This window comes from Hordeum vulgare, chromosome 5H (genome assembly GCF_904849725.1).
Source record: "Hordeum vulgare subsp. vulgare chromosome 5H, MorexV3_pseudomolecules_assembly, whole genome shotgun sequence".
Taxonomy (NCBI): domain Eukaryota; kingdom Viridiplantae; phylum Streptophyta; class Magnoliopsida; order Poales; family Poaceae; genus Hordeum; species Hordeum vulgare.
Window position 1 is genome coordinate 33,997,869 of NC_058522.1, and position 24,857 is coordinate 34,022,725.

Sequence of the window (24,857 nt, forward strand, 5' to 3'; positions counted from 1 at the left end):
CTTGCACCCAACGCTATAAAGGGGTTGTCAATCCCTTCATGATTATTTGCAAGGTGAGATCTGAAGGCAAAAAGTGCAACAAAGTAATTTTTTAGATCTGAAAATAGGATGTGAAGTAGATCCGGGGGCCATAGTGTTCACTAGAGGCTTGTCTCAAGATAGCAAGTATTACGGTGGGTGAACGAATTACTGTCGAGCAATTGATAGAATCGTGCAAAGTCATGATGATATCTAAGGCAATGATCATACATATAGGCACCACGTACGAGACAAGTAGACCGATACTTTATGCATATACTATTATTACTCCACACATCGACCGCTATCCACCATGCATCTAGTGTATTGAGTTCATAACAAACAGAGTAACGCCTTAAGCAAGATAACATGATGTAGAGGGATAGATTCATGCAATATGATATAAACCCCATCTTTTTACCCTTGATGGCAACAACATGATGCGTGCCTCGCTACCCCTTCTGTCACTAGGTGAGGACACCGCATGGTATGAACCCTAAACCAAGCACTTCTCCCATTGCAAGAATTATAGATCAAGTTGGGCAAACGAAACCCACAACTCGAAGAGAATTACAAGGATACGAAATCATGAATATAAGAGATTAGAGGAGACTCAAATAATATTCATATATAATCTAATCATAAATCCACAACTCATCGGATCTCGACAAACACACCGCAAAAGAAAGTTGCATCCGATAGATCTCCATCAAGATCATGGGGAATTTTGTATTGAAGATCCAAGAGAGAGAAGAAGCCATCTAGCTACTAGCTATGGACCCGAAGGTCTATGGTGAAATACTCACACATAATCGGAGAGGCAATGGTGTTGATGAAGAAGCCCTCCGTGTACGAATCCCCCTCCGTCAGGGCATCAGAAAGGTCCCCAGATGGGATCTTGCGGAGAGAGAAGCTTGCAGCAGCGGAAAAGTATTTTCGTGGCTCTCTTTGGAGGTTTTGGGATTTTAGAGAATTTATAGGCGAAAGAGGTAGGGAAAAGGAGCCACGTGGGGCCCACAAGCCTGCTAGGCACCCCCAAGACCGCGTCTAGGGGGCTTGTGACCTCCCTCGAGGTCTCCTGCCTTGGTTCACAAGTCCCCTGTGTATCTTCTGTTATGGAAAAAATCATCCCGCAGGTTTTATTCCGTTTGTACTCCGTTTAATATTCTTCTCTAAAAAAGGTCAAAAACACGGGAAAACAGAAACTGGCACTTGGCACTGAGTTAATAGGTTAGTCCCAAAAAATATTTCAAATAGCATATTCATGCATATAAAACATCCAAAGTTGACAAGATAATAGCATGGAACCATCAAAAATTAGAGATACCTTGGAGACGTATCAAGCATCCCCAAGCTTAACTCCTGCTCGTCCTGGGGTAGGGAAGTGATAAAGACCGAATTTTTGATGTGGAATGCTACCTAACATATTTGTCCTTTGTAACTTCTTTCTTGTGGCATGAATACTCAGATCCGTAAGATTCAAAACAATAGTTTACTATTGACATGAAAACAATAATACTTCAAGCATACAAGCAAAGTAATCATGAACTTTTGAAATAACAAGGCCAAAGAAAGTTATCCCTACAAAATCATATAGTCTGGCTATGCTCCATCATCCCCACACAACGAATTTAAATCATGCACAACCCCGGTATTGGCCAAGTAATTGTTTTCACACTCTTACTTTCTCAAACTTTTTCGACTCTCACGCAATACATGAGCGTGAGCCATGGATATAGCACTATAGGTGGAATAGAGTGTGGTGGAGGTTGTGAGGCAAAAAGGAGGAGATGGTCACATCAACTCGGCATATCAACGGGCTATGGAGATGCTATCAATAGATATCAATGTGAATGAGTAGGAATTACCATGCAACGGATGCACTAGAGCTATAAGTGTGTGAAAGCTCAAAAAGAAAACTAGTGGGTGTGCACCCAACTTGCTTGCTCATGAAGACCTAGGGCAATTTTGAGGAAGCCCATCATTGGAATATACAATCCAAGTTATATAATGAAAATTCCCACTAGTATATGAAAGTGACGAAACGAGAGACTCTCTATCATGAAGAACATGGTGCTATTTTGAAGCACAAGTGTGGAAAAAGATAGTAGCATTGTCCCTTCTATGTTTTTCTCCCATCATTTTTTTTTGTTTGGGCTCTTTGGCCTCTTTTGTTTCCTTTTTTTGGTGGGCATCTTTGGCCTCTTTTTTTCCTCACATGGGACAATGCTCTAATAATGATGATCATCACACTTTTATTTACTTACAACTCGATACTTAGAACAATGATGACTCTATATGAAATGCCTTCGGCAGTGTACCGGGATGTGCAAAGATCTAGCTTAGCGTTTGACGTTGAAACATCTCGCTAGCTATCTTACGATCATGCAATGGCAATATGAACGTGACGGCACATGTCATGAGACGGAACGGTGGGAGTTGCATGGCAATATATCTCGGAATGGCTATGAAAATGCCATAATAGGTAGGTATGGTGGCTGTTTTGAGGAAGGCATATGGTGGGTTTGTGCACCGGCAAAAGTTGCACAGCACTAGAGAGGCTAGCAATGGTGGAAGGGTGAGAGTGCGTCTATTCCATGGACTCACATTAGTCATGAAGAACTCATATACTTATTGCAAAAGTTTTATTAGTAATCGAAACAAAGTGCTAAACGCATACTCCTAGGGGAAGGGTTGGTAGGTGTTAACCATCACGCGATCCCGACCGCCACACAAAGGATGACAATCAATAAATCAATTATGCTCCAACTTCCTAACATAGTGGTTCACCATACGTGCATGCTACGGGAATCACTAACTTCAACACAAGTATTTCTAGATTCACAACACCCTACTAACATAACTCTAATATTACCATATCCATATATCAAAACTAATTGTGAAGAATCAAACTTCTCTTGCTAATCAATGCACTTGAATATGGAAGTTTTTATTATATCCTCTTTGTATGCCTATCATATTTAGGACTAATTTCATAACACACGCCAATTACCAAGTTACTTAGAGAGAGCACTCTCAAAAGGATATAAGTGAAGATCAAGAGTTTTTATTTATTCAAAATATGACACCGCCGTTCTCTAAAAAGATTTAAGTGAAGCTCTAGAGCAAAATTATCTAGCTCAAAAGATATAAGTGAAGCACATGCGAGCTAAATTGCCTAACTCAAAAGATATAAGTGAAGCTCATTGAGTATCCTAGCAAATTCACGAGAGTGCATGTCCCTCTCAAAAAGGTGTGCAGCAAGGATGATTGTGACAAAACAAAAAGCAAAGACTCCTATAATACACGACGCTCCAAGCAAAACACATATCATGTGGTGAATAAAAATATAGCTCCAAGTAACGTTACCGATGGATTGAAGACGAAAGAGGGGATGCCTTCCCGGGACATCCCCAAGCTTAGGATTTTTGGTATCCTTGAATTTGGCTTGGGGTGTCCTGGGCATCCCCAAGCTTAAGCTCTTTCCACTCTTTATCCCATTGTCCATGAGAACATCACCCAAAACTTGAAAACTTCACAACACAAAACTTAAACAGAAACTCGTGATATCATTAGCATAAGAAAGCAAACCACCACTCTTTTTAGGTACTGTAGTAAACTTGATTTATATTTAGATTGATGTTATATTACTGTATACTCACTTTTCCATGGCTAGTACCCCCCGATACTAACCATAGTTTCATCAAAATAAGCAATCAACGCAACAAAAGCAGAATCTGTCAAAAACAGACCAGCCTGTAGCAATCTGTATACTTCGTATACTTCTGGTATCCCAACAATTATGAACAATTATGAAAATTAGGGAAATTATCATATCAACCATCATCAAAAAGAATCAACTCAAAAGCTCTTCCTCGATAGGAATTAAAAATAATTTTGTGAGCGCAAAGTTTCTGTCTTTTTCAGCATGATCAAACAACCATCACCAAAACTAGTCATAAAGGTTCCACTTGGCACAAACACTAAAAGAAACACAAAAAACACAATCATAAAAGAATTATGATGTGTGGACACAACAAAACAGAAAGCAAAAAAGCAAAGATAAATACATAGGGTTGCCTCCCAACAAGCGATATTGTTTAACGCCCTTAGCTAGGCATAAGGCGATAGAATCAAGTATCGTCATCTTTGGTGCTCAAACCATAAGTAGGGTGAACACTCAACGTTTTAAGATCTTCATCTCTCTTACTAGATGGTTCACCACTGTTTTTAGGAACAAAAACAAACTTAGTGGCCATATTTTGGGCAAAATTTGGAGTGTTCTGAATAGCAGCAAAAGCGGAACCCAAGTTGGTTATAACATCCTCTAGTTTGCCAATTCTAGAGGAATCGTGACCTAGTTTTTGTTAACTGTGGGTTCCTTCTCCTTTAAATTTTTCAAAGTCATTCACACCTTGGATCCATATTGAGTGATTTGATTGTGGATCTTTTTATCCAAATTTTCAATGAGTTCTATCGTAGCAACTTTATTTTCAATAATATCCAGCCTAGGCATCACATGTTCCAAAGTTAAAGTAGTTCCATTAACCATGAGTGGGGGTGAGCCAACCAAATTTATTAAAGCACCGTAAGAATCAACGGTATGGCTACCCAAGAAATTTCCTCCTACGATGGTGTCAAGAACATACCTATTCCAAGGGGAAATACCCCCATAAAAGTTAGAAAGTAGAATGGTCGTAGATTGATTACGAGTAGATCTATTCTAAGCATTGCAAATTCTATACCAAGCATCCTTTATGTTTTCTCCCTCATTTTGTTTGAAATTAAGAACTTCGCTCTCGGGAGTAATGTTCAAAGTGATAGGACTAGCCATAAGGATAGGTAGACTAACCCATACAAGCAAAAAAACAAGCGAAAGAAAAGGGTGAACGAAAAAGGCAAATATTTTCATAATTTTTTTTTCGGAAGTGGGGGAGAGGAAAACGAGAGGCAGATGGAAAATAATGTAAATGCAAGAGATGAGTTTGCAATAGTTACTTGGATAAGCTTCACTTTGAATACTCCCCAGCAACGGCGCTATAAATTCTTCTTGCTACTTCTCGAGCTTGCGTTGGTTTTTCCCTTGAAGAGGAAAGGGTGATGCAGCACAGTAGCGATAACTATTTCCCTCAGTTTGAGAACCAAGGTATCAATCCAGTAGGAGTATCAAGATGAGGCACCAATGTTCCTGCGCAAAAACAAACAAACTTGCACCCAACGCTATAAAGGGGTTGTCAATCCCTTCACGATTATTTGCAAGGTGAGATCTGAAGGCGAAAAGTGCAACAAAGTAATTTTGTAGATCTGAAAATAGGATGTGAAGTAGACCCGAGGGCCATAGTGTTCACTATAGGCTTGTCTCATGATAGCAAGTATTACGGTGGGTGAACGAATTACTGTCGAAAAATTGATAGAATCGCGCAAAGTCATGATGATATCTAAGGCAATGATCATATATATAGGCAACACGTCCGAGACAAGTAGACCGATACTTTCTGCATCTACTACTATTACTCTACACATCGAGCGCTATCCACCATGCATCTAGTGTATTGAGTTCATAACAAACAGAGTAACGCCTTAAGAAAGATGACATGATGTAGAGGGATAGATTCATGCAATACGATATAAACCCCATCTTTTTACCCTTGATGGCAACAACATGATGCGTGCCTCGCTACCCCTTCTGTCACTAGGTGAGGACACCGCACGGTATGAACCCAAAACCAAGCACTTCTCCCATTGCAAGAATTATAGATCAAGTTGGCCAAACGAAACCCACAACTCGAAGAGAATTACAAGGATACGAAATCATGCATATAAGAGATCAGAGGAGACTCGAATAATATTCATAGATAATCTGATCATAAATCCACAATTCATAGGATCTCGACAAACACATCGCAAAAGAAAGTTACATCGGATAGATCTCCATGAAGATCATGGAGAACTTTGTATTGAAGATCCAAGAGAGAGAAGAAGCCATCTAGCTACTAGCTATGGACCCAAAGGTCTGTGGTGAACTACTCACGCATCATCGGAGAGGCAATGGTGTTGATGAAGAAGCCCTCCGTGTCTGAATCCCCCTCCGGCAGGGCACCAGAACGGTCCCCAGATGGGATCTTGCGGAGACAGAAGCTTGCGGCGGCGAAAAAGTATTTCCGTGGCTCTCTTAGGAGGTTTTGGGATTTTAGAGAATTTATAGGCGAAAGAGGTATGGCAAAGGAGCCACGTGGGGCCCACAAGCCTGCTAGGCGCCCCCCCAGGCCGCGGGTAGGGGGCTTGTGACCTCCCCCGAGGTCTCCTGCCTTGGTTCCCAAGTCCCGTGTGTATCCTCTGTTATGGAAAAAATTATCCCGCAGGTTTTATTCCGTTTGGACTCCGTTTAATATTCTTCTCTGAAAAAGGTCAAAAACACGGAAAAAAAAGAAACTGGCACTTGGCACTGAGTTAATAGGTTAGTCCCAAAAAAGATATAAAATAGCATATTCATGCATATAAAACATCCAAAGTTGACAAAATAATCGCATGGAACCATCAAAAATTAGAGATACGTTGGAGACGTATCAATGATGTATATACTTCTCGCTCCTCATTGGTTACCCCAAGTGGAAGGTTGAGATGTAGTTAGCAGCAAGTTTTCCCTTACACGGAGACTGTAAAGTTTATCGAACCAGGAGGACTCCAAGGATCAACAAGTAGGTGTCTCCTACCCTGACGCTAGTAGAAGACGTGGACCTGCACACACACAAATAACTTTGCTCCCAACGAGTACAGAGAGGTTGTCAATCTCTTCGGCCTTGCAGTTTGCAAAGGATCAAAACACAAGCGGAAAAAGGGATAGTGATTGCAACGGAAAAGTAAATGAAAGCGATAAATGATCGAGGTGTAAGAAATGGTGCTGATATGGACCGGAGTCACATGATGTTCACTAGTGATGTCTCTCTCCCTAAAGACGATAAACAACTATGCTTGGGTGAACAAATTACAACGGGGCAGTTGACAAAATTATGAACGCACCGCAATGCTAATTATGCTACTTGAAAGTTAGAGGCTCAATGGTAATGGGCAGTACGCCAAGACAAGTAGACCGTTTATTCATCAGCATCTACTTACTAATCATCCACCTTGAGATATCTATCCAGAACATCTCGCTGCTATTAAGTTGCGAGCCCTACCCAAAGTGTAAACTCAAAGCAACGGACAATTGCATTAACGAACTATGCGTAAGGTAAACAATCCTTGCAACTGTGGTCACAAGCACCGTTGTTTTATCCCTAGTGGCAACAACACATCCCCTAGTCTCATGTTTCTGTCACTCAAGCTAGACATCAGGGGGCATGAACCCATAATCATGCATAACGGTCCCACTTGGAGTTAAAATATATTACTCGGACAAAGCAATACAAAGCAACGGAGAACATGCATGAATCACTAAAGAACATAATATAAAAGGATAATCAAATATATAACTCATAACAATCTGAACATAATCTCATAATCCATCGGATCCCAACAAACCGAGCATAGCAATAGCATGAAGATTACATAGGTGCCTTGATCATGTAAAGCAGCTCACAAGGACTAATCATGGAAGCACAAGATTGGAGAGAAGACATCACATAGCTACTAGTCATGGACTCATGGTCCAAGGAGGACTACTCATGACACGTCCGGGAAGCGTCCATGGCGGTGGAGAAGCTCCCGGAGGTCAATCCTCCCTCCGGCACGGTGCCGGGAAGAGGTCTCCTGACGCTCCCGATCTCGGAAGCGCTGTGGCGGCGGAACGATGGAGAAATTTGCGATTCTGGATTTGATATAGGGTTTTCCTCGTCAAGGGGTAAATATAGGCAAAAGGAGGGCACCGGAGGGCGTGGGACCCACCCAGGCAGCCTCCTACGCGGCCTGGGGGCAGGCCGCGCCCACAGGTCGCCTGGGCGGCCCTGGCCCACTTTCGTGCTTCATGAAGCTTCTGGTGCGCTGATTTTTATATATTTTTCTCGTAAATTTTGGGGCTCCGGAAAATTGGATAAAAGCCCCTGCAAAAAAGACATGAGCAGACAAAAACTAGCACTGGGTGCACTGAGTTAGTAGGTTAGTCCAAATATGTATTAAAAGATATAAAAGTGTAGCAAAACATATAACAATGTCACCTAAAAGATCATGGAACAAGCAGAAATTATAGATACGTTTGGGACGTATCAATCTTCAAAGGTATGAAGATGCTCTACTCCCTTGCTCGTTGCTGGTTTCTCCTAGATAGATCCTTGTGCGACGTATTAAAATTTTGAATTACTACTACATTACCCAACAGATACTTTCATAGGAGCTCCCGGTGATATCTCGAAGACTATGGATGCATGGCTGAGTCCACCACCATTGAGTGTTTGTACAAGTTCTACAGGGCAGTGGCGGCAGTGTTTGGACCTCAATACTTCGATCACCCAATGTTGAAGACACTGCTCGGATCCTAGCACAGAATGCATCAAGAAGATTTCCTCGGATGCTTGGAAGTATCGACTGCATGCATTGGAAATGGAAAACATGTCCATTTGCTTGGCAGGGTATGTACAAAGGCGCTAAAGGTGGTTGCAGTTTGGTACTTGAGGCATTGGCCACACAAGACCTCTGTATTTGATACTTCTTCTTTGGTATGCCAGGAACTCATAATGACATCAATGTATTGCAGTGCTCGAATGTCTTTGCCAAGCTTGTTGAAGATCATGCTCCTTCGGTTAACTACGAGGTCAATGTGCGCCACTATAACAAGGGATACCACCAAGCATATGGCATCTATCCGAGATGGTCCATATTTGTGAAGACTATCTCAAACCCTGTGCCAGGAGGCAAGAACTCCTACTTTGCCAAGTGTCAAGAAGCTTGCAGGAAGGATGTCGAACGGGCATTTGGTATGCTCCAATCTCGATTTGTTGTTGTCTGGTACCCCGCTCAGACCTGGTCGAAAGATCAAATGTGGAAAGTCGTGACTTGCTGTGTCATCTCGCACAACATGATCATTGAAAGGGAGCAGGAAGACCTAGCGTTTGACACTGAACCATATTACAAGCAGGGTCCTTTTGCCCAAGTTGGTCTCGAGCTACGACAACCTGAACTACCTTCATCAACATGTGTGAGGAGATCCGAAACCCACAGGTGCATCAACAACTGCATCCCGATTTGATGGAGCATCTATGGAGGGCTCAAGGGCAATGCCTAGCTCGATGTGTGATGGATTATGAGTTTTAATTTGTTAAATATTTTTGATTTGTATTGATTTGTTGACTTATTTTGATTTGTATTGATTTTCGTGATGAACTATGAAATAAGCATCCATTGAATTTGTGCCAAAACATGTCGAATATAGGCCGAAATTGGTATAATTTTGCGTCGAAAGTGGACCAGTTTACGCTGAAAGTGGACCGAAATCGACGGCTGGGGCGACTAGAAATTCAAACCCCACACTAATTTTTTTTGCCGGCGCACTCTCAAATGACACTATTTAGGTCGGTGGAGCCGAACGGCTGGAGATGCTCTTACATATAGGGACGGTACGTCTTACATTACAAGAGCATCGCTCCGGGACTTTTTACCTAGAAGGAGCTGCAGTTGAATGGCCCATGAGCTTCGAATCGGTGAAGGGCGAGATAGGGAACGGTTGTGGCCACGTTATTAATACTAATATACTCAGGGGGGCATGCTTTAATTTGACCCGCGGATTGTTATTGCAAACCCTCCCGTTCTAATCATCTGTTCATCGAACAAGTGGAGCATATATATCCTAATTAATCAAAAGCCCTGTTGATCACCGCAGGGCACCGGCATGATCTATATAAGCTAGCAGAGCACGGCAGGTCAGGGCACAACACCGAGCAATTGCCTTGCAACTTGCAAGCAACCGAGCCCAGTGGATCGGAAGAAGCATTCATTAATTAGCTTCCTCTCCAGCAGGCTATGGCGGCTTCTCCTCGTCGTCTCCCCGTCCGAGCGGTGAACCTCGGCGGGTGGCTGGTGACGGAGGGCTGGATCCAGCCGTCCCTCTTCGAGGGCATCCCCAACAAAGACCTCCTGGTATGTATGGTAATCAATCGTAGCTTTGCATACGCAACACGCCAGCACATGCATGCAGGAGGTCGATCGCCGCCACCGCCATGGCTATCTGTTTTCAGTTTCCTGACCGATTAGCACGCGGCGTACGTACGTACAGGACGGCACGCAGCTGCAGTTCAGGTCGGTAAAGCTGAACAAGTACGTGGCCGCGGAGAATGGCGGCGGCGCGGTGCTTGTGGCGAACCGGCCTCAGGCGTCTGGCTGGGAGACCTTCAAGCTGTGGCGGGTCAATGAGACGGCGTTCAATTTCAAAGTGTTCGGCAACCAGTTCGTGGGCCTCCAGAGCGACGGCTCGCTGGTTGCGACGGCAGCGGTGCCGAGGCGGCCGGAGACGTTCCGGTTGGTGCGCAGCCCCGGCGACAAGTACATGATGCGGATCATGGCGCCCAACGGGCGCTTCTTGCAGGTAATAAAGATCACAAGAAATGCCTACTTCTTGTGACATTCAATCACAATCTAGCCGAAAGTATTATTTCATTTCATTTGCCAACTGGGCAACAAGTGTCTGCCAGCAAGTTGCATGTGCGTTCAAAACCGACACTCCATTACGTATTCAACATGAGCATCCGATGTTGACTTGCCTAAGGATATATCCTTGGCGTCTGTATCTGGACGAACAAAACAAAGTAATTAAAAGCTCATTTTCTTTCATAATCCAAACTATTAGTCACACTCCGTTGGTGGCGTGCAGGCAAACGAAGATGGCTCGCTGACGGCGAACTATGACCAGAGCACCAGCTGGGGTGACGACGACCCGTCGGTGTTCGCGGTGAAGAGAGTGGCGGGGCTAGAAGGGGAGTATCAGATCTGCAACGGCTATGGGACGGCAAAGGCCACACCTATTCTCAGGGTAAATTAATTAATACATTGCGTGCCGATTGCTACTGTTTTAATTCGAAACAATTAATAGTGAGCAACACTTGTAGATTGTGCGTGCTTATCATGCATGATCACTGTCCTCGGTGTCATTTTTTATCTTGTGTTATTAGATATTTGTCCACTTGCTCAAGGAAACCAAGAATGAGTCGTAGTGGCGATCATTGTGCCGTGAATAACTTGATCAGATACACCTAATATGAAATCAATGCATAAAAAACCAACTCGAAATGGAATCTATTCATATGACAAAAGATAAACTATGTACCTATTTGTTGTTCGCAACTTAGTATTACTTATCTAACTGGTTGTGTGTTTTTATTATCACTATTTTTGCGAGAAGTGTGATTTTATTGTCTTGACAAGGTAGATACTCAAACCTAGCAGAGTTTATAGCTAAACTAAGAATAAGTACCATTGTTCTCTCTGAAAGTTAGGAATACATAACATTCTTGGCAGCTCATTTTTTCTTTGGGAATGTTACGTGTTTGGCAGAATCACTGGAGCACATATATAGTGGAAGACGACTTCAGGTTCATCTCCGAAAGCGGGTTGACCGCAGTGAGAATACCAGTGGGATGATGGATCGCTAACGACCCCAGACCTCCTGTACCCTACGTTGGAGGTTCACTTGAAACCTTGGACAATGCTTTCAAATGGGCAGAGTAAGCAACCTTCAAAAACTTGTAATCTAATTGTGCTAAATGTAAGAAACAATTGATCGGCCCAACTGTTGGAAATTACAGGCCGGGGGTTGATCTTGGCATGATCTTGAGCAAACTAAAGCTTCCTTTTGATAGATCCCGTGGATCGACAAGGCTAGATGTGTTCGGTTAGAGTAGTGGTACGTTACCTTATCCCGTACTCGATGAGCTCCCTCCGGTCTTCCATGGTGAGGTGGGGACGACGGTGGGGAAGGAGAGGGAGATCCGGTGGCGGCGGTGGTGGACTTCCCTCCGCTTCAGTGCATCCCTCTAGATCGGATTAGGGTTGAAGAATGGGGAACCAGTGGCGGCGACGGACCTCGTTACTTGTGCCACGGTCCCCACCTCCTCTTTGAAGCACTGCGCGACAGGGGCCCACCAGCCTTACTTGGGCTGGACGCCCCCGATCAGGGCGTGAGTCAAGGTCCAATGGGCCGTTGGGCCCATTGGGGAAAGAGATCAACCTAACATTCTCCCCCTTGATCTCATCATATACTTTTAACTTTACCCGTTTCGTAACAAATCAATACATAGGGCATGTTTCATCGTCACGGCTCAATTGCCGATGGAATCAGACAACCACAATGTACCTCTCTATTTCGAGACAGATTCTTTAACCCTGGGCCCTTTATTGTCCGGAAATTTTAGACTATACCATAAAACCCATGTCGACTGTGTGTTCTCCGAACGCACTAGGCGGTAAGCCTTTGATAAGCAGATCTGCAAACACTTGTTTGTTGCTTTTATGCTTCAAGCATTTTTCCATAATTCCGGACTTTCTCCTTCACAACACGTAACTCTTTGTGAGTGTGTTTGGCATCAACACTTGACTCTTTGTGACAGGAGCGAAAGAACTTAAAATGGTAATCGTCGTTGTCAACCATTATCCACTCCGGGTACAGGTAGCCTTAACCACGTTGTCCGTCCCTCAGCCTCATATCAAGCTATAACATATCATTGCATCACATTGATGACAATCGTTTTACTCATTTGGAGATTTTCCACACAAAACTCCGAGTATGAAAGTTAGCGACAATTGTGGATTTCGCTATACATTTCACAAGTCTTGCCTTTGTACTCACAATCTTTTGAGAGCACTTATTTCTTTTAGCATGAGGCCGATATCTTTGAATCCATTCCATTGATTTATCTATGGACTGGACATTGCCAAAACAACCCGGATATATACGTGAACTGTGTCAGGGTAATATCTTGAGCTTCCAACAACTGAAGCATATGGTACCATATCCGTTAGCAATCTTTTCTTATTAACTTTTGGAACACCATAGTTTCCACTTCCATTACCCTTGACTATAAGAACAGGCGTAGGTTTTCTCGTATGCATGCTTTAGAGATCTTTGTTAGCATGTCCATGCGACATTTCTAATACCCCTTTTATTCTTTTGAACTTTGAGGACAAGAACTTCTTTTCTCCTCCTGAAGTAGATTGACATCACCACTAGCAAGTAGGACATCATCCACATGCATAGGAATTGGGAAACGAATTTCCCATTCTATAACTTTGCAAGAATGCAATTGTCCTCTCATTTTCTTTGCACAAAATCTTTCGATTAAAGTCATGTTTTATACATTTACATATTTCCTTTGGAGTCATATTTTCCTTGTAGACCCTTCATAAAGTCTATGTTAGTGAAATTCAAATGATGGAATTCCACTAACATAGACTTTATAGTAGTCACAAGTCTGATTTTCACATGCCTAGAGACCATCAAAATCTCAGGTACTGGCACTTATTCCATATGGGGTTGTCGTTGCTCTGTCATTGCCAAGAGGCAAATTCATTCTATAGTCACCCATTTCCAAAAGGCAATAGGTTTTGCAGGGACCTGTATCACAAGATCCCTTGTAGAGCTAACAACAGGTGTTGTATAGGTCATACAACATGCTCCCCCAGATTACTCCATCTTCACTGAAGAAATGGCGTATCTTTAAACTTTCTTCTTTATGGCACTTTAAGCACCACCGTTGTATTCCTTAGTCTGCATTCGGAACTATAAAGATCCGAAAATACAATTGTTTCTTTTCTTTAGGGGTATCATAATGACGGTATTCAAATGACTGTCGTACTCCCCTTGACAATCACATTCTTCATTAATGCATCACTTTAGATGCATAATGTGCATTACATCATCTAAAGTACAGAGGAGTCATGAAACACATTACAATGTATTTCATGTCTCTTTCTCCCCCTCGAAATGTGGCAAGAACTTTTCTGCCACAATTTCGAAACCCATTCATAGCTCTTGTGAAATAAGGAAACTTCGATTATCTAGCTCATTCATCTTATCACTTCATGTAAAATGAAGTTATAAGTTAACTAGTATGGGAGTACTTTTTCCTCATTTCATTTCAGAAACTCAACAGAGTTCTTTATCATTGCCTCTTTTGCAAGTCACACTTGCATATCATTCTTGTCTTTAGGTTCGTCTGTTACTTTTATCTTTCTGGATTTAGTGATTGCATAATGACCGTTACACATAAGGTGTACGGTCGATGATAGGAAAGCTTAATAGCTACTCCATACTTTTCTTCCATAGTGGGACACATTAACCACACATGAGTCATCATAACTTTCTCCTGTCATACAGGATAAGACCTTTGCCAAAATTTCTCCCGCCATACATGGATTGTTGACATAATACAATGTCAACTTTACCCGGTTACGCAGGCATTCTTTCCAGACTTTTCCCGCCATGCGGGTAATTCCCTTTAAGGGACATCATAAATGCCATAATTGGCTCTTTTGACTACATCAAATTCAGAAATAAATCTGAATTATCTTTGACACACATGTTTGATCCGACGTTGGTCAAATTAAACATGCATGTTGCTTGTTTCATTTCAATCATGTTGACTGAAAAAGGGAGACTCCATCATAGAGAGTACATGAAAGACATTCGTCAACCAAGACTCTCAATGATCTATCTCTTTTCTTTTCTTGAATTAATATCCAAGAGTTCTTTTCTTTTGAAGCCATTCTTTAGAGAGAATTTATTCCCTCAAGTTATGACCTTTCTTTTCAATCTTTCGGGTCACTAGTACCCAACATTCGCTTTCATGAGTAGAAGCTTGAATAACTCTTAGTCTGAGAAAACTTAGCCAATAGGCAACGGTAATGAGCATAAAAATAACCCTACGTTTGTCTGATTAAAATCATGCACATTAAACCTTTTAAAACTTTCTGGAATATTCTAAATCATCGTTGGGCAGAATTAGAATAAAACATTATCCTACTATATTAATTCCATATCACCGTTGGGCAGAAATGGAAATAATGCATATAACTTATAAACAATGTGATGATAGTATTCTTATTGAACAACTTTGCTAAGAAATAACAATCATCATCATTAACCATATGCGTTTCTTTATCTGTGCTCCGAAAATTGATCACTTTGATACAAAATTTATCAGAGATTTAAGCTTTAAACATAAGATGACTCATACGAATATAGTATTGTTATCATCAACGTTGGTCAAAAAACAACAATACCATATTTTAACTTTAAAACAAACTTCATTCTTTTGTCATAGCGGAAACTGTTTGAATCTTATTTCACCCACAAGGGAAAGACTTTGCTAATAACAGTTCTTCCAATTAAATTTTTCCGTTGGTTCCAATTTAATTGGAGGACTAAACCTTTTTACTTTACAGCGGAAAAACATGAATATAAAAATTCATGCACCTTTACAGAAAAATATTCTGTTAAAATTAAAATTCATGAACTTCATAATCTCCTTTATAAAATCCATGAATTCTTCTTTTTCTGAAAATCTTTCTTTTATTTTCAGAACCTTTTATTTTTCTTTGCAGAAAAAACATGTTACTATAACAGAAAAATATTCTGTCATAATTAAAAATTCATGAACTTTATAATCCTTTTTATAAAATTCATGAACCTTTCCTTTTGTGAAAATCTTTCTTTTATTTTCAGGATCTTTTTATTTTTCTTTTCAGAAAAATCATCTTTGCTTTCATAGAAACTTTGAACATTTTTCTTTTGTATTTTCTAAACAATATTTTGTTGGAAAATACGTACAGAAAATATCATTTTAAATCTGTCTAGAACTAGACAAAATGAAAATCTCCCTTTTAGAAGGAGAAAAGGGGCCAGAGCCTCTATGGGCCAGCCTCCCTTCACCTGGGCCCGGCAACTCCCGTCGGCCTGAGGCGTTTTTCTTTTGGGCCGGCCTCGGCCTCGCTCCCGCTGGGGCCCGAGGGGCCTTGCCACCTCCAGCCGGCCTGTTAGGCCCGAGCCGCCCCTAGGGTTTCACCTCAGGGGATCCTGGCCGCCCAGATACATCCAACGGCCCTCCGCGCCCCTCGGAAGAACAAAAAGGGGAGCCAGCCGGGGGGGGGGGGGGGAACCCTAATTTCATTTCCCCCTCACTGCGCCGCTGTCCTCCTCTCTCTATCTCGAGCGGCGGCTTCATGACCCATCGAGGGTTCCTCCTGTTCCCGCAGCCCCTCTCTGGGACACAGCCAGACAGCGTCCGCCGGCGGTGGTGGCCGAGGGGCCCCGCGCCGTGCGTTGTCTGCCCTGCCGAGGAGGAGGCCGACGGGGTACCCTCCGTATGTTCCTCTAGGCGCCCCCTCGCCTCCTATGGCTGCGGGCCGTGGTGGTCTAAAAGACCCCATACCGCGTGCTGCTGAGTGGCCGAGCCAGTTGCGAGGTGGAGGTGGCCGCCGGCCGCGGCGACCATGGGTCCCGTGCCGTGCGTGCCTTGCTCTCCACCCCCTTCCCGTGGCGCTTCCATGCCGGGGTCGTGGCCTTCCCCTCGCCGGCTGCGCACACACCTTGCGGTGGGTGCGCCGCCGTCGAGGGGTCGGCTGCGGCCCCTTCGATTTTCTTTTCTTGTCTCAAGAGGGTGCTAGCATGTCCGGGGCGGAAATCGTCTTTGTTGCCATCCCCCTCGCCGGTGGCGCGTCCGCCTTGCGGTGGGCGCGCCGCCGTCGAGGGATTTGGTGATGAAGTCATATGCCCCGTGGGAATCTTTGTTATTCTTGGTTTGCATGTTCCCTTCCTCTTGTTTGCCTTTTCCGGATCCGATCTGTTTGCTTTCTTTATTTTCCTTTTGGATCTAGATCCACACTTTGCCTCCGAGGAGGGGTGGCTTTTCTTGGCTTTCTTTTGCTGTGTATTTGCGTGTTCCCCTCCTCCCTTTTTTTTGTTTTCTTTTTCGGATTCAATCCGACCTTTTCTTTGCCTCCGAAGAGGTGGTACCTTCGTCCGACGCCTCGGCTTGCCGATGCGCGTCGAGATCGAGAGGGTTGGCGCGGCCTTGCGGCGGCGCTTCTTTGCCGGATGGAAATCCTGTGACTTTCTTTTTCTTTTGCTTTTCAGCTCGATCTTTGCCCTCTTCTAGGGTTCATATCGGGGAGAGGAAACTTTATCGCTTTCGTTGTCTTCAACCAAAAACACATCGAATACCAACCTGCTCATGATACCATTGATAGATCCCGTGGATTGACAAGGCTAGATGTGTTCGGTTAGACTAGTGGTACGTTACCTTATCCCGTACTCGATGAGCTCCCTCCGGTCGTCCATGGTGAGGTGGGGACGACGGTAGGGAAGGAGAGGGAGATCCGATGGCGGCGGTGGTGGACTTCCCGCCGCTTCAGTGCATCCCTCTAGATCGGATTAGGGTTGGAGAGTGGGGAACCAGTGGCGGCGACGAACATCGTTACTTGTGCCACGGTCCCCACCACCTCTTTAAAGCATTGCGCGACAGGGGCCCACCAGCCTTACTTGGGCTGGACGCCCCCGATCAGGGCGTGAGTCAAGGTCCAATGGGCCGTTGGGCCCATTGGGGAAAGAGATCAACCCAACACCTTTATCTAACTATATTTTGGCCAGGGGTTGATCCTCCTTTTTTTTAAACATGTAACTAGTTTTTGGAATATTCGGATATATAAATGCTCAATTTGTGTGTGTGAACAGGAAGTACAATCTGGACGTCATCATTGACCTACACGCAGCTCCTGGGTCGCAAAGCCCCTTTGAGCACAGCTCCTCCAGGGACGGCTCACAGGATTGGGGCACCACCGATCCTAACATCACAGAAACCGTGCAAGTGATAGATTTCCTCGCATCAAGGTACACCAAAAATCCAAGCCTCCTTGCGATAGAGCTGATGAATGAGCCGGTGGCACCCGGCGTGTCCCTGGAGAGCCTGAAAACGTACTATCGCGACGGGTACAACGCCATCAGGAAGCACTCGTCGGAGGCCTACGTGATCATGTCCAACCGTTTGTCATCCCCGGACTCAACAGAGCTCCTCGAGCTTGCCGGCGGGTTACCCGGATCTGTCATCGACGTGCATTACTATGTGTTGTTCAATGACAAGTTTGATAGATTCACTGTTCAACAAAACATTGATTACATCAAGACCGACTATGCAAGGGCTCTCAGCGATGTCACGAAACAAAATGGTCCTCTCACCTTTGTAGGTAAGTATAACTAATATTTTTTTGGTCCATTTTGGTTTGGGAGCATGGGTATTTTTCCCCATTACTGCAATAATTTAGTGAGAATATCTAATGTGCCATGGATGACATGGTTTTCACAGGCGAATGGGTGGCTGAGTGGCAGGTGCGTAATGCAACGAAGGAAGAGTTCCAGATTCTTGCAAAAGCACAAATGGATGTGTATGGGAAGGCAACGTTTGGGTGGGCCTACTGGAATTTCAAGAATGTGAACGAGCACTGGAGTATGGAGTGGATGATCAAGAATGGATACATCTCCTTGAAAAGCTAGGATATGTTTTGTATGTGTCATTCGTCATGACTCTTGAAATAAATTTGTAACGACTCATGAAATTGATTTCTGGAACAATGGATACATCTCCTTGGAAAGCTAGGATATGTTTTCTATGTGTCATTCCTCATGACTCTTGAGATAAATTTGTAACGACGCATGGAATTAATTTCTAGAACAATGGATACATCTCTAGAAAATTGATAAAATAAAACTTTAGTATTTGGCCATTTGCAACACATTTCTCGTGTATTGAAATATATAGCCGTCTTTTCTACGTGATCATGTCCAACCTTCTATCATCCTCGGAACGAATAGAGCTCCTCGGGCTCACCGACGGGTTACCCTAATCGATCATCGACATGCATTATTATGCATTGTTGGACTCCATGTTTGACACTTTCACCATTCAACAGAACATGGATGACCTCAACCTGCACCACCAGTATTAAATTGAACAATTCAATTCAAACAAATATTTAAACTATTCAAAATAAAATTGAACTTGTTGTGTTAGCTCAAATCACTGCCTAATATTCACGTGCTAAATATTAAGTCCAACAAAAATCATTTGCTATTTATAAAAAATGCAAAACAGTGTAAGAAAGTACAAAACAAAAATAAAAAGTGTAAAAGAAAGTATGGCACCGTGGAACTGGGTTTGAGTTGCACAGTACCCAACCCAGTCAAGCCGGATATCAATGTCCCAGCATTTGATGTCAAGGATCTAATGAAATCTCAGGTAGAAGTACTAAGGAGACAACTCCCTTTATCTATTTTAGACATTGAAATAGTGTACTGTTATCCGACCAATCACAGATTACGTTTCAAAGTGTAGATCTGTTTGTTGCTTCAGTTCCCTTCCAGAAGGTTAGTACAATTCATATTTCTATTATTATTTAGTCATTCATTGGCTATGAGTTCTCACAAGTTCATGGTACAATTCTACATTATTTTATTTTTACCAAAATATAAGTCAGTTCAAGTGGTATTACATGCATAGTAATGACTGGATCTGCATGTTAATGTTCTCATCAAACTAACGAGGGTGTTTTGAGTATTATTGCTTGCATTGGACCATCGTTATTTTACTCATAGTAGGAAGTTCTTATGTAACCGTTGCTGCTGCCGTAGTTAATTGGTGCCAACTAGACTCAATGTTGTCAACATGACAGTGTCCATGACCAACTCTGTAAATAGTTGCTACCTACCTTTGTTGTGTTATTCAGGTTATTATAATTGCTACATGCAAATAATAATTAAGACTAGAAAATTTGGTTCTTCCAAAATGGAAAAGGTTAAAAATAAATAAATTCTCCACACAAGAAATGATCGACTAGAAATTTTGAAGCACTCGGATATTGGTATTTAAGAGAGCAATATGACATAATTTATGTTTACATTTCTATTTCTGATATATTTTAGCCATAAATAAAATCACCAAAATTCAATGATTTTGATTTTGACATTAGTCAAATGACCATAATTTCCGTATGAATTTGATTGAGACCTAATCAAGTATTTTGAAAATTCAATAATTTATGTGTACTACCACATTATTTATCTCAGGTGTACTACCACATTTGCGCAAACATTTTGACTGAAAGGCAATTATCTTAGTATGTATAAAATCTAATGAAATTTCTTAAAGTTTGATGATGTTGGACTTAAGTGAAAATCATAAATACTATTATATTAGTAAGTGGGCTAATAAAGTGGATTATAAAAGTTAAGATAAAAGGAAGCATGATTGGCTGGACAAAATGAGGATGAGGAAAGGTATAAATAAGATTCAAATTAGAACTTACGTTCCTTTGAATAGATTAAAACTATAAGATTTGCAACTTTATATAAATATCCCTAGAAAATTTTAGAGTTAACCATATCATGAAAATCTTTACCTAATAATAAAGAGGCTATCGCTTTCGTCGGAAAACCCACCGAAGTGATTTTACAAAAAAAACCTTACTGTTTATGACATTAAACTCGTAGTATATATTAAATATTTTTTAAAATACTCATATCTTTTAAACCGTAACTCCAAATTTAACATATTATACATGGAATTTGATTAGAAAAATATGTAGAATTTAAATATGATATTATTTTATCTGTTAAACGTTTAATAAAAATACTATCTAGGGTGCAATCTTAATAAATAAGTCATTATTCGTCTTTCTTTCATACCAGTACTCATCCGGGTTGGGGATGAACACGTCAACAAAATCAGGATTAGAGATGAAACTGAAGGTCACTTGACTGATTTTTTGTACGTATTAAATCTACATGCAAGCCGTGTTAAAATAGAAGACGTATGAAATTTTGAACTGCATTTTTGTAGGATAAGACCATCTTTATTTGTATCGTAACTATAAATTCTTAAATTATAGACATTTTTTATAAATTAAGAGCGTGTGTCATGTGGTATTTTTTTCTCCCGTTGCAACGCATGGGTCCTTTTGCTAGTTAATATACATAATAATTACCTGAGTTTAGCAAGTTTATATTTCCCATATTAATTCTTTCTAATGCATATATTTGTTAATAGTTTCTCATGACTGTTTGGAAAAATCAAAATATTGCTTATATGAGTAAGATATGTAATGACTAGCCTGCGCAATTGCGCGGGCCACTCTGCTAGTTCATCATAATACCCCGTCACCTTTTAATAGTATTGGTTTTTCTATGAACTCGAAGTAATTTCTCACAAATGTAAAATGTAGAGCCTTCTTGCTTGTAGCTTGAGCCAATCTTATTCTTTTCCTTGCATCAAGGGGCATCTCCTCACAATCATATAGCCAAGGCATCTTTAAAATTTTCTGAAATATACTTGAAAAGAATCATTAGTTCAATAATGCATATGTTGTGATTAATTACTAAAACCACATTAGGGAGCAATTTTGCTTTCATATGCTCCAGCCGAGCACAAGCTCGAGCTCGGGGTGACCCCTCTGTCGAGTCTCCGGTCCTCTGGCGCCATAGGAAGGTCATCCCCTAATGACTCTTCTTCCTTGATGACGAGAGGAAGCGCCAAGGTCCAGATCCCGTCGTCCGGACCGTGTCTTCCCATGCATTTCCTCTGCCCTGAAGCTTCGTCGCGTCGCCAATTCGTCTCCGTCGCCCCGTCGTATTCAGAGTCGCCTCTGCATGTCGTAGGTAGGGAGGTATAACCCAGCCTTCCATTCCCGTCCTCTGCGGCCTCCTTAGCATAGCGTGTGCATCGCGCTGTTCATGACGTCCCTGTGCCCTTGGAGCTCCAGAAAAGCGTGTGTTTTGTTCGCATATCGGTGGCCTTGTTGCGCTCTGGCCATAATCGCCCGTGCCCCTCGAGCTTGCGCATGAGTACCTTGCCCGCCAGCGCGGGCGCCCTGCCTCGCCCCTCCTTCCGCGCCTCGCCTAGACCAAGCCCCGATCCGAGCGAGAACTCAGGTTCAAGCGACGCATCTTCCTAGCCGTCGCACCATTACAGTCGCAGAGCGGTCGGAAACCGAAACCAAGGCAGATTCCACAGCCCCATTGTTGCTCTGCTCCTCTGTGATCGCCTCCGGTGGTCGCCCGGCTGACGCCATTGCTCCCTGTCTCAGCGAAGAAGAAGAACACTGTTGTGGCTAGGTCAACTTGTCTACATAGTGGTGCTAATTGATTTTATATGTACTAACTTATATTTATGTGTTTTTAGAGCGGATGGTCCGCTGTAATAGTTTGAACTGTTGTGAGAGGTATATTAAGATCATCCTCCTTAAAAGAGACAAATTGTTTGATTGTTTGCTAGATAGTGTGATGTTTCCTTAAAACCGAGGCTTCTTTTCATTAGTAGAAAACACGGCTTTGGTCCAGGACTGAAATCTCATTAATCCCGGTTCACTCACGAACCGGGGCCCATGGGGGCATTGATCCCGGTTCGTGAGGCCCCTTTGATCCCGGTTCGTCTGACCCATTTGATCCATGTTTCAGACACAAACGGGGACCAATGGGCCCCGCTCCTGGCCCACAACCATTGGTCCCGGTTTGTGGCTGGAACCGGAACCAAATGGTATCCTTTAGTCTCGGTTCCAGCCAAAAACCGGGACATATGGTTGGCCTATATATACCCCCGCTTGCGAGAAGAGCAGTGCACTGCTCTTTTTTTGGCCAGCCGTGGGAGAGCTTTGTGGTGCTCTAGGTCACCTCCTATGCACATGAGGTGTTCGATGAAATGCTCGAGCCACACTTAAGCTTTCTCCTCTCGAAGCTCCTTGTCCAAGCTCCATTTTCCTCAAGATTTGTCTAGGTTTGGCGGTCCGTCCTGTCCCGTCCCCGTCCTCACCGTCGTCGATCGCCCGCGCCCATCTCGGTGCCGGCACCATCGTGGTTATCCTCTTCTTGTTATCTTCTTTCTAAAAGAAAAAAAATCTTACTTGTATGATTTAGATAGATACTTGTGTAATTTTCTTACTTTTATTATTGTTTTTTATTATATAGTGCGATGGTTTTGGTATCCGCCTCCATCGGTCCTCGTCCTGTCTATGATTCAGATGTGGTATATATTATCTTTTATAACTATTTGTTTTATTTAGTGTTTATGACAATTATGACGACCGACGTGACATAGATTTTTTTAATCTAGGAGGTATGTGAACCGGAAATTTCAACCGACATAGAAATTCTTGTCGAGAAGTTAAATTTGGTTGAAAAAGAAAATAATTACTTGAAAGAAAAATTACAAAGAGTTGAAGAGGAGAAGATGAAATTGGAGTTGAATTTTGCCGATGTCGTTGACGATCACAATATCAAGATGGATGCAATGCGCTTGAAGATTAGAAAGATTAGAAAATATGTCATTCATACTGAGGCTTGATATCATTATGTCGTTGGATCAATTGGTACATTGTTGCGGTTATGATCGCATTTGCTGTTGCATTTAAATTTTGTAGTTTCCATGTATGTTTTAATTAGATGCTCTAGAGAGCTATATGTTGTTTAATAATGAGAACTATGTATGAACGTAATGTATTTATTTTGGTCACTACTGTACTTTGGCTTTAATGTGATGATGAATTCCTATTAATTTGGTCACTTCTCTATTCATGATATGTTGTAATGGTTTTTAGTACACTTTATTATATAACGCATGCAGATGAACAGACAATGGATGTACGGTGACTGACGCACCTCCGAGTATATTAAGGGTCTGCATAATTTTTTTGAAGCGGCTCAGGCAAACAAGAAGAATGGTTTTATGCATTATCCATGTACTGTCTGTGGGAATACGAAGGCTTTCTCCAACTCTAAAACCCTTCACTTCCACATGCTTGAGAAGGGTTTTATGTCACACTATAATGTTTGGACCAAGCACGAAGAAAGAGGGGTTGTGATGGAAGACAACGAAGAAGAAGAAGAGGATGACAACTACTCGTCCCCTGAATATGGTGATGCTACAATGGGGGAAGCTGAAGATCAAGAGGAACCAGACGATGTGCCCGATGATGATCTTCGCTGGGTCCTTGTTGATGCACAGAGAGTATGTGAAAGTGAAAGGGAGAAGTTGAAGTTCGATCGCATGTTAGAGGATCACAAAAAAAGGGTTGTACCCAAATTACGAAGATGACAACACAAAGCTCGGTATCACACTGGAATTGTTGCAATGAAAGGCGGACAATGGTGTATCTGACAAGGGATTTAGTTCGCTACTGAAAATAATGAAGAAGAAGCTTCCAAAGGATAACGAATTGGCCGACAGTACGTACGAAGCAAAGAAGGTTCTATGCCCTCTAGGATTGGAAGTGCAGAAGATACATGCATGCCCTAATGACTGCATCCTCTACCACGGTACGTACGAGGATTTGAAAACATGTCCGGTATGCAGTGCATTGCGGTATCAGATCAGAAGAGATGACCCTGGTGATGTTGAGGGCCAGCGCACCGGGAAGTGGGTTCCTGCCAAGGTGATGCGGTATGCTCCTATAATACCACGGTTGAAACGTTTGTTCAGAAACAAAAAAGTATGCCGAGTTGATGCAATGGCACATAAAAGACCCTAAGAAAGACGGGAAGTTGAGAGCACCCGATGACGGGTCGCAGTGGAGAAAGATCGAGAGAAAGTGAAGCGACTTTACACATGACCCAAGGAACATATGGTTTGGTTTAAGTGCAGATGACGTTAATCCTTTTGGGGAGTAGAGCAGCAAGCATATCACATGGCATGTGACTCTATGTATGTATAACCTTCCTCCTTGGTTGTGCATGAAGCGGAAGTTCATTATGATGCCAGTGCTCATCCAAGGCCCTAAGCAACCCGGCAATGACATTGATGTGTACCTAAGGCCATTAGTTGATGAACTTTTACAGCTATGGAATGAAAGAGGTGTACGTGTGTGGGATGAGAACGAACATG

At 42.5% G+C, this 24,857-nt stretch overlaps 1 protein-coding gene across 1 annotated transcript; it reads left to right on the forward strand.

Moving 5' to 3' along the window:
- The first annotated feature begins 9,610 nt into the window (after positions 1-9,610).
- On the forward strand, positions 9,611-18,607 carry LOC123398875. The gene is made up of 6 exons (XM_045093321.1): positions 9,611-10,086; positions 10,223-10,531; positions 10,817-10,975; positions 11,497-11,666; positions 17,669-18,177; positions 18,297-18,607. Exons 1-4 carry the CDS (start codon positions 9,970-9,972, stop codon positions 11,581-11,583), a joined length of 672 nt encoding a protein of 223 aa, XP_044949256.1. The 5' UTR covers positions 9,611-9,969; the 3' UTR covers positions 11,584-11,666; positions 17,669-18,177; positions 18,297-18,607.
- Positions 18,608-24,857: the final 6,250 nt, after the last annotated feature.